Here is a 13,416-nt window from a genome sequence, read left to right on the forward strand (position 1 = left end):
AAATATTCTTGAAATTAACAACTATACAAAAAATACCACTTCAACGAGCTATAACGAGTAGTATTTGTTAAACATTCTTTAATTTAATAAATATTTATATTTTTTTTGAATAACAAGAATGTAATTATGATTATGACGACTTCATGGAAACTCAGTGTAATTTACTTTAGGGAAAAATGCAAGCAACCCCCTTGTGATATCACAAATGAACAAATTACCCCCTTATGAAAAAATAAATAGCGATTTACCTCCCTGTATTTTTTAAAATACAATAATTTACCCCCCTATGATTTTTAAAATGAAGCAATTTACCTCCCTGTATAAGGAGGTAAATTGCTTCATTTTAAAAAATATAAGGGGGTAAATTGCTATATTTTTTTCATAGGGGGGTAATGTGCTCACTTTTAATATCACATGGGATAAATTACTATTCACCCATTTACTTTATAATCAACATGATCGAGTACATGAGATAGAGTATATCATCTAAATGACCCTTTTCGTCAGCCTTGATCACAGGAGGAACTAGAAACAGTGTCACCAATTTCACTTAAGTTGAGATTGTGTTTGTATATTTAAATTGGAACTGAGGGGATTGGAACCTTTTTGAAATTTTAATAACAATTTTAACTGGCAAAAGAACAAAGAGGGCTGCTGCTTGATAAAAGGCAAACAACAAAAATTTATCTGCATTTATCACCGGCCTCCTGACTCACACACTCTCACACACACAAGGCTAACATAGATTATACACACTTGACACTTCTACTAAAGAATCTATAAAATCCAATCAACAAATTATCCCTTCACGTTTCCCAGCTGGGGGCTCATATCTCTATCTTCTCTCGTGTGCTATCTATCATACTCTTTGTTTTCTGGTACATGTGAGTTTTTGCCTCTTTATGGTACGATTTTATGCCTCTTGTTTCATTGCAGAATGACCAATTCTTGAGTCTTTTTGAATTAATCCTGTCTAGTTTTCAATTTTCTTGATCTGGGTTCTTGGCAGTTCCATCCAAGATCACATTTTTTCAGTAAAAATTAGCTTCTTTGAGCTTCTTACCGCAATCTTGAAATTAAATATTAATCTGGGCTTCAGTGGTTTTGGAGAGTCTGCGCGGCGCATGGTTTAGCAGATTCATTCTAATGACTTTGAGAAAATGGATTTCTTGGTGAGTTTCATCTTTCCCTTTTGTTTGCTTCGTTTCTTTTTTCCTTTAGCTGAGGGGGTTTAGTGGTTTCTGTAGTTATAAAAAGTGAAAGATGAAATCTTGATCTTATTGCTATCTGTAGGTGCTGCAGTCCATGGATCTGCCTTTAATTTGGTTCAACATGATTGTGACCCTGTAAAGATGGTTCTTTGTGCTCTGCATGTATTTCTTTCAAATAGAAACTGACCTCCTGAATCTCAATTATCATTCCAATATCACCAGAAAGTATACGTTTGGTTTGAATTGAAACTTTACTTTCTCCGTTGGTTTCTTGATTTCATGGTTCTCTCTCACTGTTTAATCTGCTCATGTGACTGTTTGTTAGACTGTGTGTAAAAGGAGTGACATGAAAGGTTATTCTTAGCCTTCTAGTGGGGAAGAAGGGATGATGATGTTTCTGGATCAGATACTGGTGAAATCCTCTGGTAGTTGTGTTTCAGGTGTCATGCTTTGTCTGTGTTGTTTTGAGGTTCCTTAGTTGTAATGTGTTGAAAAACAAATAATCCAGTGGTTTGAAACTGTCCTGAGCATGCTGTGTTTATCGATATGCAACAGATTCCAATGTGTTTGTGTTGTCTGAAAACTTTTTGTTGATGTCTGATATGCTTACTTGGGTTGAAATTCTAGTTGCTAAACTTAAATCTATATCCTTTCTCATGGTTTGTTGCTAAGTATTTTTAATTTGGTATATTAATTTGTGCTGTGTTTTCCAATGAATCTTGGCCCAATTCCATAGCTAAGAAATCTGCCTATGAAGTTAGACTGAAGTTTGAATTCAAACACCCGAACTCAAGCGTGTGATTATGTAACTTTCCCTGCTGGTTGAGGACAGAAGATTCTACCTTTGATCTACATATGATACTACTTGGTAGCTTGTCTCAGAGAATTACTATCCACTGTGAGGCTTCATCCGGACGCTGAGAAAGTTCATGTTTATCTTGAGCATGATATGGTTACCTTTTATGTTTTCTCTTCAAAGTTGTCTCTATTTGGACTTGATGGGCTTAGAAAAACTACAGGTTGTACTTTGATGTTGTTCGGAAACCGGGCTAATAATTGCCTGACTAGGTAATGCTGGAGACCATAAGAACGCTCTCAATGCTGCGTTCTGAATGTGAAACATTATCATTTTCTTTTTCTTTCATGAAATTTGGTTTTGATGTTCTATATAGTCAAATAACATATGATTTGTGTTTTTGGTTGGCAGAGATATAGACAACTTGTGTGATATCACTACGTTTGTATATGATTATGGGCCGGGGCAGAGCAAAAGGAAAGAAGCTGTCCGTAACTAACCAAGAAGATCTTGGGAGCGGTGAGGAAGAAAAGATCCCTGCACAGAAGAGAAGAGGAAGGCCACAGAAATCACTTAAAGAGGAGATAGACGAGGATGAATCCCAGAAAATAGACGAGGAAGACAGTGACGACACAACTGGGCTACCCAATAAAGACATGAAAGGCAAAATTTCGACACAGAATGGGAAAAAACGGAAAAGGAACATCCAAGTAAAGGAGAAAATCGAGTCAGTGAAAGAGGAAAATGGAAGTGTGACCAGATCGAATGCTGATGAGTCGAACAAATCAAATGGTTTCCGCCAAAACGGAAACAGGCGAAAGAACAAACCCCGTCGAGCTGCTGAGGCAATTGTGGAGTGCAACTGAAAAGAGTGATCAGTGATCAGCCTCTTGAAGAGAACTTTTGTCTGTAACAGCAGATGCCAGTGGAAGTGAAGAGCTTGTCTCCTCTACTTGTGTTCTTACAATTTTTACTTCTCATTTTTTGGCACATTTGTTCTGAATTCATAGTGTATTTGGACATGGCTGGTCACACTTGTAATGATTTTGAGACATTGGTGTCTTGTGATGACAATGATATCTTCTGTGATGTTCACATGATTGCTGTTGTTGTTCTTTCAAGAATGGAGCTCTTGTATATCACTGTGTGATTTCACTGCCCTTCAGACAAAACTTCAAACAAATTACATGTATTATTATACTATTTCATTTTATTGGGAATTTCAGCTACTTGAGGACTCCTATGATCCAAGATTAATCTGATGATATTATAAAATAAAACATAGTAATTGTTATATATATGAGATTATTTGATTTCTTTTTTCTTTTACGGTTCTACTCTCATTATTTACTAAAAATATAAAATTTATCGTGTGAATTTGAATAAAATTCAACAGTTAAACATATGTTTCTTATATTGAACGTGCAAATAAACAATATAAATCATGTCACATCAATATAATTTAAATCTCATTTATAATAATATGCGGTCCTCGCACCTCATGATATGTTACTAATATATATATATATATATTTATATGTGTGAAATATAATTATTTTTTTATTAAATTTAGAAGTTATTAATCTCCCAAATATTTATGTACAATTTTGTGAAAAAATATATTAGTAGTTGATTAAGTAGTAATAATTTATAATTTAATTAAAAAAATGGCATTATGAAATCTTATACTGTATTATATGAATATTTTTAGGTTACTCCTATATATATATGTATATAAAAATACTCTTTTTGAGTTAAGTTTTTCTCTGTTGGGCCTACAGCGGGATTGTCTTCGGGCCAGTCATACCTTTGGCCCAAATCTCGGAAGAAATTACAAAACTATGGCCCAAGATGGAGAGGAATAGGCGGCCCATCGGTTGTTCTTGATCGCGTCCCACCATGCACGATTTCACTGTTTTTGAACAGCGTTTTTCTGTTTTTAGTTGGTCCTGAATAATCGCGCGACTTATGTATAATTTTGGCAATCGCTGGGAGAAATTTTCCGGCACTGAGCAGAAAAATCGACACTGAAAACGGCGGAATCAGGCTCGATCAGTGAAGCCCGGCGGTTGTTCTTAAACACAGTAGGTTTCCACATATTCTATCGCATCTTTGTATTTTTGGTATGTGTTTTCGCATCTCTGTATGTCTACGTGAAAGAGTTCTCTGTTTAAATATCTGATATCTGATTTTTGGGCTGTTCTGAATCTAATATTTCTTTTTACCTGAGAGAATTGCTGGCAGAGTACTTCTCAGAACACGAATATTGCTTGTATGGTTGTGGTGTTGATTCCCCCCCTCCCTCTTGTGTGAAGGATTGTGCTTGCGTGTATTGAGCATTTGGTTGTTGAGCGATGTCTTCTTTTCGTTCAAATTAGGTAATAATATAATTTCCTGTGTAAGCTATGTATTTGTCTCCAGAATCCTAATCGCACTATCAGGGATTTGAATGTGATTTCCCCAACACGATTTTTTGTTTCTATCTGGTGTATGCCCTGGATACCACAAGGTGAAATGGCCCGCTGATGGATATATGTACTAACAAGTTACCAGTATGGGGATGATCCTGTTACTAACTTAAACCAGAGTTCCAACAAATGTATTGATGTGATATTTTTTATACTCTTGGTTTATTAGTTTTGCAGTATTCCTGTTTCCAGATTATGGATTGTGTAATCATGTAATGCCAGTGGAATATACACTTCCAGCCTTTTTCTTGTGGTTATTCTGAGAAAAATATGGGTTCTTAGCTTATCATGGAAAGCAGCAAATATGCTACTGAAAACCAACTATAAAGATAGGTTCCATCTTTTATTGTCTACTGAAAGCTTGAAAGACTTACTAATTCATAATCCTATAGGAACAATTTAGTTGACAAACTCTTCCTTCATTGCTAGGGACAGAGCACCTAGGCTACCTTCAGTCCCTACAGTCACACCAGGCATGGCGACAGCTCTGCTTCCCACGAATCCACCTTTTCTGACAACAATCTTTCCATACTTAACTTGCCCCCCCTCACCCTCATATATGTGTCCAAAGAGCAAAGCTTCCCTCCCTACAGATCCGTACTCTTCTAATTCTACTAATTCAGGGTTTAACACAGCCCCCATGCTGTCCACATAAACACCTCTGTCCCAGGCAATTTCTGATCCCATGAGCTTCATCCATACGTTAAAGAGAAATGATCCACTTGCCATTTCCATGAAATATTCTCCAACCAGTGTCCGTATAGCCTGCCAAGTAGTGTCCGTGAATATCCTTGCACTCCAGATCGGCTCGATCTTTCCTTCTTTCCTCTTACCTACCAGAATCCATTTACTCAAGACACAAAGAAGCCCTGCTAAGATGCCTGAGAAAAGCCAAAAGAAAGGCAGCAAGAAATGCATCTGTGTTTTGTGGATCTTATTCAGGTAGAAGATGAAGTTCATCGGAGCAAAGATTACCACTCCAATCAGAAAATAAGGCAGAAAAATCTGCAGAAATGGTTGAGCAGAAATCAGCCACAAGGTTACATACCAAGGCCGCGCCAGTGTCACTTCTTTGGAAACATTTTTCTCCAGTGTTGCTGCCATTGGACAGCCTGAAAGATCAACTGTGACATCAGACTGGTCCAAGAAAGTCCTCCATGCCTCAGGAAGTGGCTTTTTGTTTCGTAGATGTTGGCATATTGCATACACTACTGAACGGCCGTGATCCATTGATGCACTCTGATTACATGATGAAGCCCTGATGACATCCACTTCCGCGCATCTGAGAAATGGGTTGAACTCCAGACCTTCTGATTCCTCTTTGGTGAGCACTTGATCAATTGTGATCTCCCCCACGTCAAAGTGTGGAAACTCTCCTTCATCCCATGGCTTGGTACAGTCAAGTGCAATTTCGCGTGGTATTTCGTCATCTGGGACTGATCGCATTTGCAGCTGAAGGACATAGCGAACTCTGTCCGGAGAATTCACTCGCCTTTGGAAATCATCAGAGAGGAAAAGTAGAGGACGCTTGTCACTCTCATCTCTTGGGATTGCACCTGTTTCTGGCGGAAGTATACCCATTGGCTCTACCTTGCCATTGTCCTCCCCAAACTTCTTATCAAAGGGCCTTAACTTGAATTTGACATACATTTCTTGTCCATCTTTGAATCTGAACAGCCTGCAAATATTTGAGTAATAGTGAAGCTCGGTGTAAGAGTCTGCCCGCCTTAAGGAGCCCCACATTGCATCACGAATGTGTGGAGCATGCTTCACATGTTCTTCTCGTGCTGCAGCTCCACAGACAAGCCATGTGGCAAAGTCACCTATCGTTCGAGCATGAAAAGCATTACCAGTCTTCAAGGTCAAATCAAGCAGTGGAGATCTTTCAGCAGTGATGTTTGAGAAGATTCTTATTGCTGCACCACGTGGGTCCAGTCGTGCATCATCATCTGAGCTTAAACAATTACTATGGCGCATGATGATGGTGTAAGTCTTCCCAGGAGAGAAGATTGTATGATCTGGAAGACCTGGTATGTGATCATAAAGCCTTAGACTTCCCTTACCAGCAGCACCAATCCGGTGGAAGTATCTTGACTTTACCTTGAGTGTTGAGCCTGCGAAATTTGCTGCAAGATTTCCCAGCACTTTCCTATATTTCATGTCCATCTCCTCTATCCTATCATCAAAAGATTGGACAGTGTTCTTAACCATGACTGGGGTTGGAGAGCCAACAAAAACACCACCACTTTGGAGAACTCTGTTTGCAGGAGCAACTGAAAGTGCCCCAAGAATAACATCTTTCTCAATGACAGAACCAGGGAGGACTAGACTTTGACTCCCTACTACTGAGTTGTCTTGTATCTCGATTCCCCCTGAGAGGTAGCCACTTGAGTTGTAATAGCCAGGAATGATGCGGCTGAAATCCCCTAAATGTACCCCATCAGCTAGTGAAATGAGTTCTGGGTCTGACACAGGATTGATGGCTCTGATAGAACAATGTTCCCCAATTTTGGCTCCAAGATGGCGTAAATACAAACAGAAAGCTTCTGTTCCAGAAAGAAAGCGAGCAAATCTTATGTGACAAGCAGTGACAATCCTGTGGAGGAACCAAGTTTTGACAGGTGTTCTAGACATATCTTCATTTCTTACTATATAGGATTTCAGTAAGCAGGTGTAACAACAGAGAATAATGCCGTAAGTGGTGTAAGCCATGGCTATCGAGATTGCAAAGCTGATTGGGCTTGAGGGGATGGTATTAAATATTACTGTGTAGGCAACAATGGTGTGAGGGAACCAATGAAAGGCTCCAGATATGCTAATAAATGCAAAGTGCTGCATGGTGGGAGGCTTTTGCAGTAGCCAGAGGTAGATAAAATAAGACATAGCTGCCGATAAGCTGCCAAGACAACCTATTGCATAGATGCAAATTAAGTGTCTGATGGGTGCATAATTCTCACAGTTTTTGTTGATAATTTGCCATCCCATTTTACCCTGTGGCCATCATAGAAGAGGGAAAGCCAAGGTCAGTGAACGACTCTGTAGATATTGATTTACAGTTTCCCTAAACATGCTCCCATTAATCTTTTAAATACCAATCGAACTATGTGTATACTCCAGTATATAACTACTTCTGCCAGTTTCTGGGACCAGGATACTTAGAAAGGCTATATCGTGTATTAATGCTCAATACAAATTGCTATATCAGTTCTGCTATTGATTCCTGTTTTCCATAACATTATCCAGTGCATGGTGAACAGGTGAATTGCTGCATGGCTGAATTGTGGAGACCTGACTTCACTTATTTACAAGTCATTCCTATTTCAGGACTTAAGTTATTGAATAAATATGCATTAGGAGATTTTACTAGTGATAAGAGAATTTTGTAACGTGTTGCATGCATACCTATTATCTAACCAGTTTCAGTAAAGAACTTTGAATTAAGTTTCCGAAAAAATAGAGGTTACCTTTTGCATGTTATCGGCATTTGTCATTGCCTCACTTTTTCCTTCTCCACCAGAAGTGAGTGCAAGTACTTCATCTCCATCTTCCACCACTGTGCCTCTCTGAAGCAGAGCATATGGTCCCACGGAAGATCTTCGGCCGATTCTGATGGGGGAGAAACTCAAAATTCCATTTTTCAATTCATGGCTTTGAAGCAATGCTCCTTCTGCAAGTACTGCATCTTCACCAATTGAAACTAAAAATGGATCAGTGATGTCAACAGTGTCGAGTAATGCAGAGGATGCAATCTTAGCTCCTAGCATCCTGAACCAGTAGTTGATGAACACAGTGCCTCTCAGATGAACTGCTAGAACTCTTGAAGAAATCTCTTGAGCCTTGTAAAGTGTCCACCATTTGATGAATTCAGCAGACCAAATTGAAACCTCTGGATCCAATGCGTAGTTTGGCTGCAGAAATGGAGTGCCCAAGAAAGCTATGCAAATGCAAGTGGAGAAAATACATAACATCCAAGAAAGCGGGGCACACACCAGTATAATCAAGTAGCCGAACCATGTACCTCTCTGCACTGCATGGCCAGTAGATGTCCAATATGTAAATGTGGAAACTGAGAGATATGCAGGGAACATCAACAAGAAGCAAACATAAGCAAGTGCCACAAGTTGCAATAACCAAATGCTCAGCTTATGAGATGAAGAAGCCTCAAGAACCATTGCTGTTGCTTTTGAGTTTTTCTTTGTAGAATTTGGCAAACCAGGGGCTGCTTGAGGGCGAGATTTCTTTAACAGACTGTCTGAAAAATTTGCTAAGTCATCAATGCAGGTTGCTGTAAAAATATCAATGGCACCAACAGGAACCCCAAGAAAATCTGAAAGTTTTTGAGCGGCTCGGACCACACCAATAGAATCGACCCCATAAGATACAAGACTTTCAGTGATGGAGATATTGGCAATAGAAACTCCAGTCATTTGAGAGAGCAGCTCCATCAAAAACTTAATTATGTCTCTCCTAGTTATACTGGAATGTGTTGGAGGGTTAGCTCTCATGCCTTGGGGTTCTGACTCATTCTGCTTAGTCTGGATCAGCAATTTTTCACCGGTACCTAGCTGATAAACAATATCCAGCGTTCCATCAACAAACTTTCTATTACATTCAAACCTCTTGATTTTTCCTGATGTTGTCTTACTAATGGTTTTTGGTTTTATCAGAACAATGGTAGCAACCATTACTCCATGTTCTTCTGCAACGCAGGTCTGGATCTGTCTGAGAGCTTCCTCCAGAACAGATTTAACTTCTCGAACCTCTGCAATTACCACCAACCCAACTTGATCAGAAACTTCAGAAATTGGTATCCCTTTTGACAGAAGTATCTCCTTAGGAACACCAATTGCAGCACAACAGCCAGGACGTATGAGTTGGCATGAGTTCTCAACTGTTTTCTCAACATCCGAGGAATATATATTCCTCCCTGCAACAATTATGAGATCTTTTATTCGACCAGTAATGAATAATTTTCCATCAATAATTCGCCCCAGGTCTCCCGTTCGTATGTACTTCTTTCCAGGTTGGCTATTTAGCTCATTTCTGAATGTCTTTTGGCTCAAGTCCTCCTTGTCCCAGTACCCAACTCCAGCACTTGGGCTACTAATCCATAGCTCGCCTTCTTTTCCAAAGTTTTCATGTTCTGTGCCAGTTTCCAGATCAACTATTTTGATATGGACATCAGCATCATCATCTTGATTAATATAGCCACAACACACCCTATCTTGCCAATCAACCAATATCTCTTTACCCTTGCCATATGCACTACATACATAAACACAGTTCTCTGCTAATCCATAACCCGGAGCCATAACCTCTTGAGAGAGTCCAAAAGGTTGAGTCAAATCAAGAAACTTTCTCATGGTTGTTGCCCTGATTGGTTCAGCCGCAACCATGAGAAAAACCATGGAGGACAAATCAAAATTTTGTCCTTTGTTGGTCTCTAACCTACGATTAAGGAGTTCGAAAGCAAAATTGGGTCCAGCGCTATGAGTAGCACGATATGTGCTTATAGTTTGCAACCATAAGAGGGGATTCCTGATAAATGTCAGTGGAGAAAACAAAATTGCAGACCCTCCACTTACCATACTAGTGAAAAGTCCCCCAATGAGTCCCATGTCATGATACTGAGGCAGCCAACTAACTAGTACTGTCTTTGATGTGCTCTTGTATTTTCTCCTCATCATTTTTACATTGTGAATAAGCCCACCATGAGTTATCATGACACCTTTGGGGTCACCGGTTGAACCTGATGTGAACTGAAGAAAGCATAAATCATGTGCCGAAGGTTCATACCTCTCTGCTGTGTGACTGCGGGATATGGAGATTTTGGCTTTTTTCACCCAAGAATCTGTATGCAACCATGGCAAATCAGGCCAACAGGGGGAGTGTTTGCTGTTTCCTTTAAGAGCTAACATGTTTCTGGCAGAAGCTGCCTTAACTGTTATGTGATAGCTAACAGTTGATAGAATTGCTACTGCATTGCATGCTTTGGCAATGTTAGACACATGAAGCAAAGCTTGTCCACCCCTTTGAGCTGGATCTGGTGGAACTGCAGGCACTGGTACAACACCAGCTCTCAGACACCCGAAGAAGGCATCAATGAAATCTAGACCTGGGATATAGACCAAGAGAACCCTATCACCAGTCTTGATGGTTGGGTTATGACATGTCAAAAGTTTTTCGCAGATCTCGGAAGCATTAAAATGAAGTTGTTTATATGTTCTCTGTGCTACAACATGTCCCTTCTCATTGATCCATGTATATAGCGTCCTGCTCTGGGTGACAATATGAGTACCCCAATATCTCAAGTATGCATCAAGTGAGGAAAGATCTGGAAACTGGACCCCTGGTGATTCATTCAATTGCTTGGAAACTAAGCCTCTGCAATTTGGTTTCACTGTCATTAGTCTCTGCAGAAACATTGGACAAAATTAGTTTGGCTCATAGATATCATTGTGTTTATCAATCAATGACAGCAGTACCCATGTTCTAATAATATGTATTCATGTTCTTACCTTTACATATGGGTAGCTTGGTTCGGGATTATAACTTGAGAAATGCTTCCGAACTAGCTCCAAGGCATATCTAGAGTTCCTCTCAGTCAGCTCAAATGCCATTAGCCCACCAACATAGTAAGTGTTCTGTTGACCCTGCAGTAGAAACTCCAGCTTGTCATAGAACCCGTCCTTCATGTCTGTTTTTTTCCGAAATATGAATATTGTCAGAAGTTATACAATAGATGCCTCTAGTAGTTCTTATATCAAGTAGCTCAGCATACCTTGACTGTTCACATGAGGAAAGTACTTGAATTTTCGTTGTAATACCACACTCTCCATCTCACCTCCCATTCTTTTAGCTGCAGCCATGGCAAGCTTGGTAACTTCAGTTCCCTGTATATCAGCAGAGTTCCCATAAGACCAGAACAGGAAGATATTTGTATCCCCATAAAATCTTTGCATTGCAACAGGATTTCCTATAGTTGCAGGATCATCCATAAACTCATCAAAGTAGTAGAAACCCTTTGGAATGTGCTCCAATCCCTTTATCTTCAAGACAGTGGTGTAGTAGTCAATAGTTTGTACTTTACTGAACAACTCCTTTTCTAGCTCACTTGTGTCAATACAGTCGCTCACAGTACCTACGCGGATAAGCAGTTAGATAATCTGGAGGAAATTACTTGACTTTCTTTTTGTGTGATAAAATATACTGTACCTTCTGCATTCATGGAAGGTGATCTATATGTCTTCCCACTGTTAAAGGGAAAAGCACCAGAGATGATGATTTTATCAAAATCTCTGCCTTCTACTTCGCCATTCACAGTTTGAAGTTTAACTTTGATGCCAGATGAATCACGTCTAATTGATAGTACTTCTGTGTTGCAACAGACTTCTATTGGCAGCCGTTCGCTCAACTTCTTCCAGAGACTCATGTAACCTCCTTTGAACCGCCGAATTTTTCCAGCCATTGATGTCCTTGTGAACTCATGAATGTAAGCATAAGGCATGTCTTGCACATATCCATATCCTGATGCTGTGTATCCATATATTACTGATTTAGGAACTGACGGAAAGCCTTCAGTCTTCAGATATTCCGGTGCCAACTCTGGAGCAATTTCACTCACAGCATGTACTCCAATTCGACCAGATTCCTTAGCCCTATCCTGCAGAAAGAGGAGATTGCATCAAAATTCGTTAAGTAGCTGAAAAAGTACAGGTATATTTTGTCTTATGATTTGCTGACCTGGAGTTTCAGTGTAAGAGATATCACAGATACATAATCTTCTACCAAATTCATTTCCTTGAGAGCTCCACATGAACTGTCAATAAGTGCAAATTTATGGGTGTCCATTTCCTCTGTTTCTACACCAACCTCGCCAGCCAAATGAAATATAGAAGGAGCACTGTTTGCTGCAAGAACTTGACCTCCCAAATCATAGATCCTTCCTGTAAGGAGACAATAAAGGTGTTTGAATATAATCCTCTTTTTACTGAGGTACTTTGAGCATAAAGATTTTCATCCAGCATATGCAAGACGCTACGCAGTTGACTACTAGCTTTCCATTCTCAACTGTTATCAGATTGGTCATGTATAAGCATTTGGTTTCAGCTGTATGCATTCATACATATTTCATCACCTTTACTTTATAGTAAAACGCTACTCACGTTGAATCTTTCCTAGAAACAAATTACTGATGTGGCACATACCTTGAATTTTAACTGATTCACACATGCCACCAGGGGAGTGATTTATACTAAAACATTACTCACATTGAATCTTTTCTAAAAACAAGATTTCTCATGTGGCACATACCTTGAATTTCAAGTGATTCACACATGCCACCAGGGGAGTGATGTTTCTCAAGTACTGTTACATTACTGTAACCCAGCTTACACAGTGCATAAGCAGCCGAAAGCCCACTGGGGCCACCTCCAACTACTGCAATCCTTGTATGTGGAGGAAAGCAAGGATGCAGCTTTGAGAATTGATCATCAATGGATACTCCATCCATATTTTCCAGGCAATTTGCTCTGCAGGTAAGTTGTATTTGACTATTTAGTCGAATTGAACATAAAATGCATGTGTACATAACACATACATCAATTTTCCAAACATCCTCACAGAATTCTAGCATTATATAGAAGCATGCAGATATTGCCCTTGCATTTTTGCACCAAGGATTCCAATAAAATGCTTACTAAAGGAAGGAACTTATCTGACTGCTTTAGGAGCTAGAAAAAATTTATCCTCAAGTTCAAAACATGAGGCAAAGTAAAGCCATGATAGCTGGTAGACAACCTAAGACAAAGTTTGTTACTACAAAAGCTTAATAACGGAACCAAATATTGCTTACATTTGCACTAGCAGCTGAGAAAAACGAGTGCAGTTTTGTACAATCTTTTGTGAATTGTTTTGAATTTGGTGGGGTGGGGGTTAGACT

The 13,416-nt window shown here is 39.4% G+C and overlaps 3 protein-coding genes across 10 annotated transcripts; 1 reads left to right on the forward strand and 2 right to left on the reverse strand.

Annotated features, from left to right (window-relative positions):
- LOC105165740 lies at nt 679–3,107 on the forward strand. Of its 8 annotated transcripts, XM_020695164.1 has the most exons (5): nt 680–905; nt 1,100–1,172; nt 1,948–2,109; nt 2,231–2,279; nt 2,419–3,107. In XM_020695164.1, exon 5 carries the CDS (start codon nt 2,457–2,459, stop codon nt 2,871–2,873), a length of 417 nt encoding a protein of 138 aa, XP_020550823.1. In that variant the 5' UTR covers nt 680–905; nt 1,100–1,172; nt 1,948–2,109; nt 2,231–2,279; nt 2,419–2,456; the 3' UTR covers nt 2,874–3,107. The 8 variants fall into 8 exon arrangements, with proteins under 8 accessions (XP_011083155.1, XP_011083151.1, XP_020550823.1 ...); XM_011084853.2 differs by lacking the exons at nt 1,948–2,109; nt 2,231–2,279 and adding an exon at nt 1,294–1,346 and having other exon boundaries at nt 679–1,172; XM_011084849.2 differs by lacking the exon at nt 2,231–2,279 and having other exon boundaries at nt 679–1,172.
- On the reverse strand, nt 4,517–11,855 carry LOC105165858. The gene is made up of 5 exons (XM_020694703.1): nt 11,691–11,855; nt 11,257–11,616; nt 10,994–11,172; nt 7,940–10,888; nt 4,517–7,466 (listed from the first exon to the last, which is right to left on the reverse strand). The coding sequence occupies exons 1-5, from the start codon at nt 11,701–11,703 to the stop codon at nt 4,875–4,877; spliced, it is 6,093 nt and encodes a 2,030-aa protein (XP_020550362.1). The 5' UTR covers nt 11,704–11,855; the 3' UTR covers nt 4,517–4,874.
- LOC110012103 lies at nt 11,714–13,011 on the reverse strand. The gene is made up of 4 exons (XM_020694245.1): nt 12,789–13,011; nt 12,219–12,421; nt 11,848–12,138; nt 11,714–11,728 (listed from the first exon to the last, which is right to left on the reverse strand). The coding sequence occupies exons 1-4, from the start codon at nt 12,985–12,987 to the stop codon at nt 11,714–11,716; spliced, it is 708 nt and encodes a 235-aa protein (XP_020549904.1). The 5' UTR covers nt 12,988–13,011.

The sequence above is a fragment of the Sesamum indicum genome, linkage group LG6 (assembly GCF_000512975.1).
Source record: "Sesamum indicum cultivar Zhongzhi No. 13 linkage group LG6, S_indicum_v1.0, whole genome shotgun sequence".
Lineage (NCBI taxonomy): Eukaryota > Viridiplantae > Streptophyta > Magnoliopsida > Lamiales > Pedaliaceae > Sesamum > Sesamum indicum.

What these genes read in the sequence shown, in the direction of transcription:
- LOC105165740 (XM_011084853.2), top strand. Translation starts at nt 2,457, where the DNA reads ATGATTATGGGCCGGGGCAGAGCAAAAGGAAAGAAGCTGTCCGTAACT.
- LOC105165858 (XM_020694703.1), bottom strand. An exon ending in TCCTCATGTGAACAGTCAAG is followed by an intron (nt 11,173 to 11,256) that starts GTATGCTGAGCT and finishes GGAAAAAAACAG; the next exon opens with ACATGAAGGACGGGTTCTAT. An exon ending in CAAGCTACCCATATGTAAAG is followed by an intron (nt 10,889 to 10,993) that starts GTAAGAACATGA and finishes ATGTTTCTGCAG; the next exon opens with AGACTAATGACAGTGAAACC.
- LOC110012103 (XM_020694245.1), bottom strand. Translation starts at nt 12,987, where the DNA reads ATGGATGGAGTATCCATTGATGATCAATTCTCAAAGCTGCATCCTTGC. An exon ending in TGAATCACTTGAAATTCAAG is followed by an intron (nt 12,422 to 12,788) that starts GTATGTGCCACA and finishes GTCTCCTTACAG; the next exon opens with GAAGGATCTATGATTTGGGA. An exon ending in CTCTTACACTGAAACTCCAG is followed by an intron (nt 12,139 to 12,218) that starts GTCAGCAAATCA and finishes CTCTTTCTGCAG; the next exon opens with GATAGGGCTAAGGAATCTGG.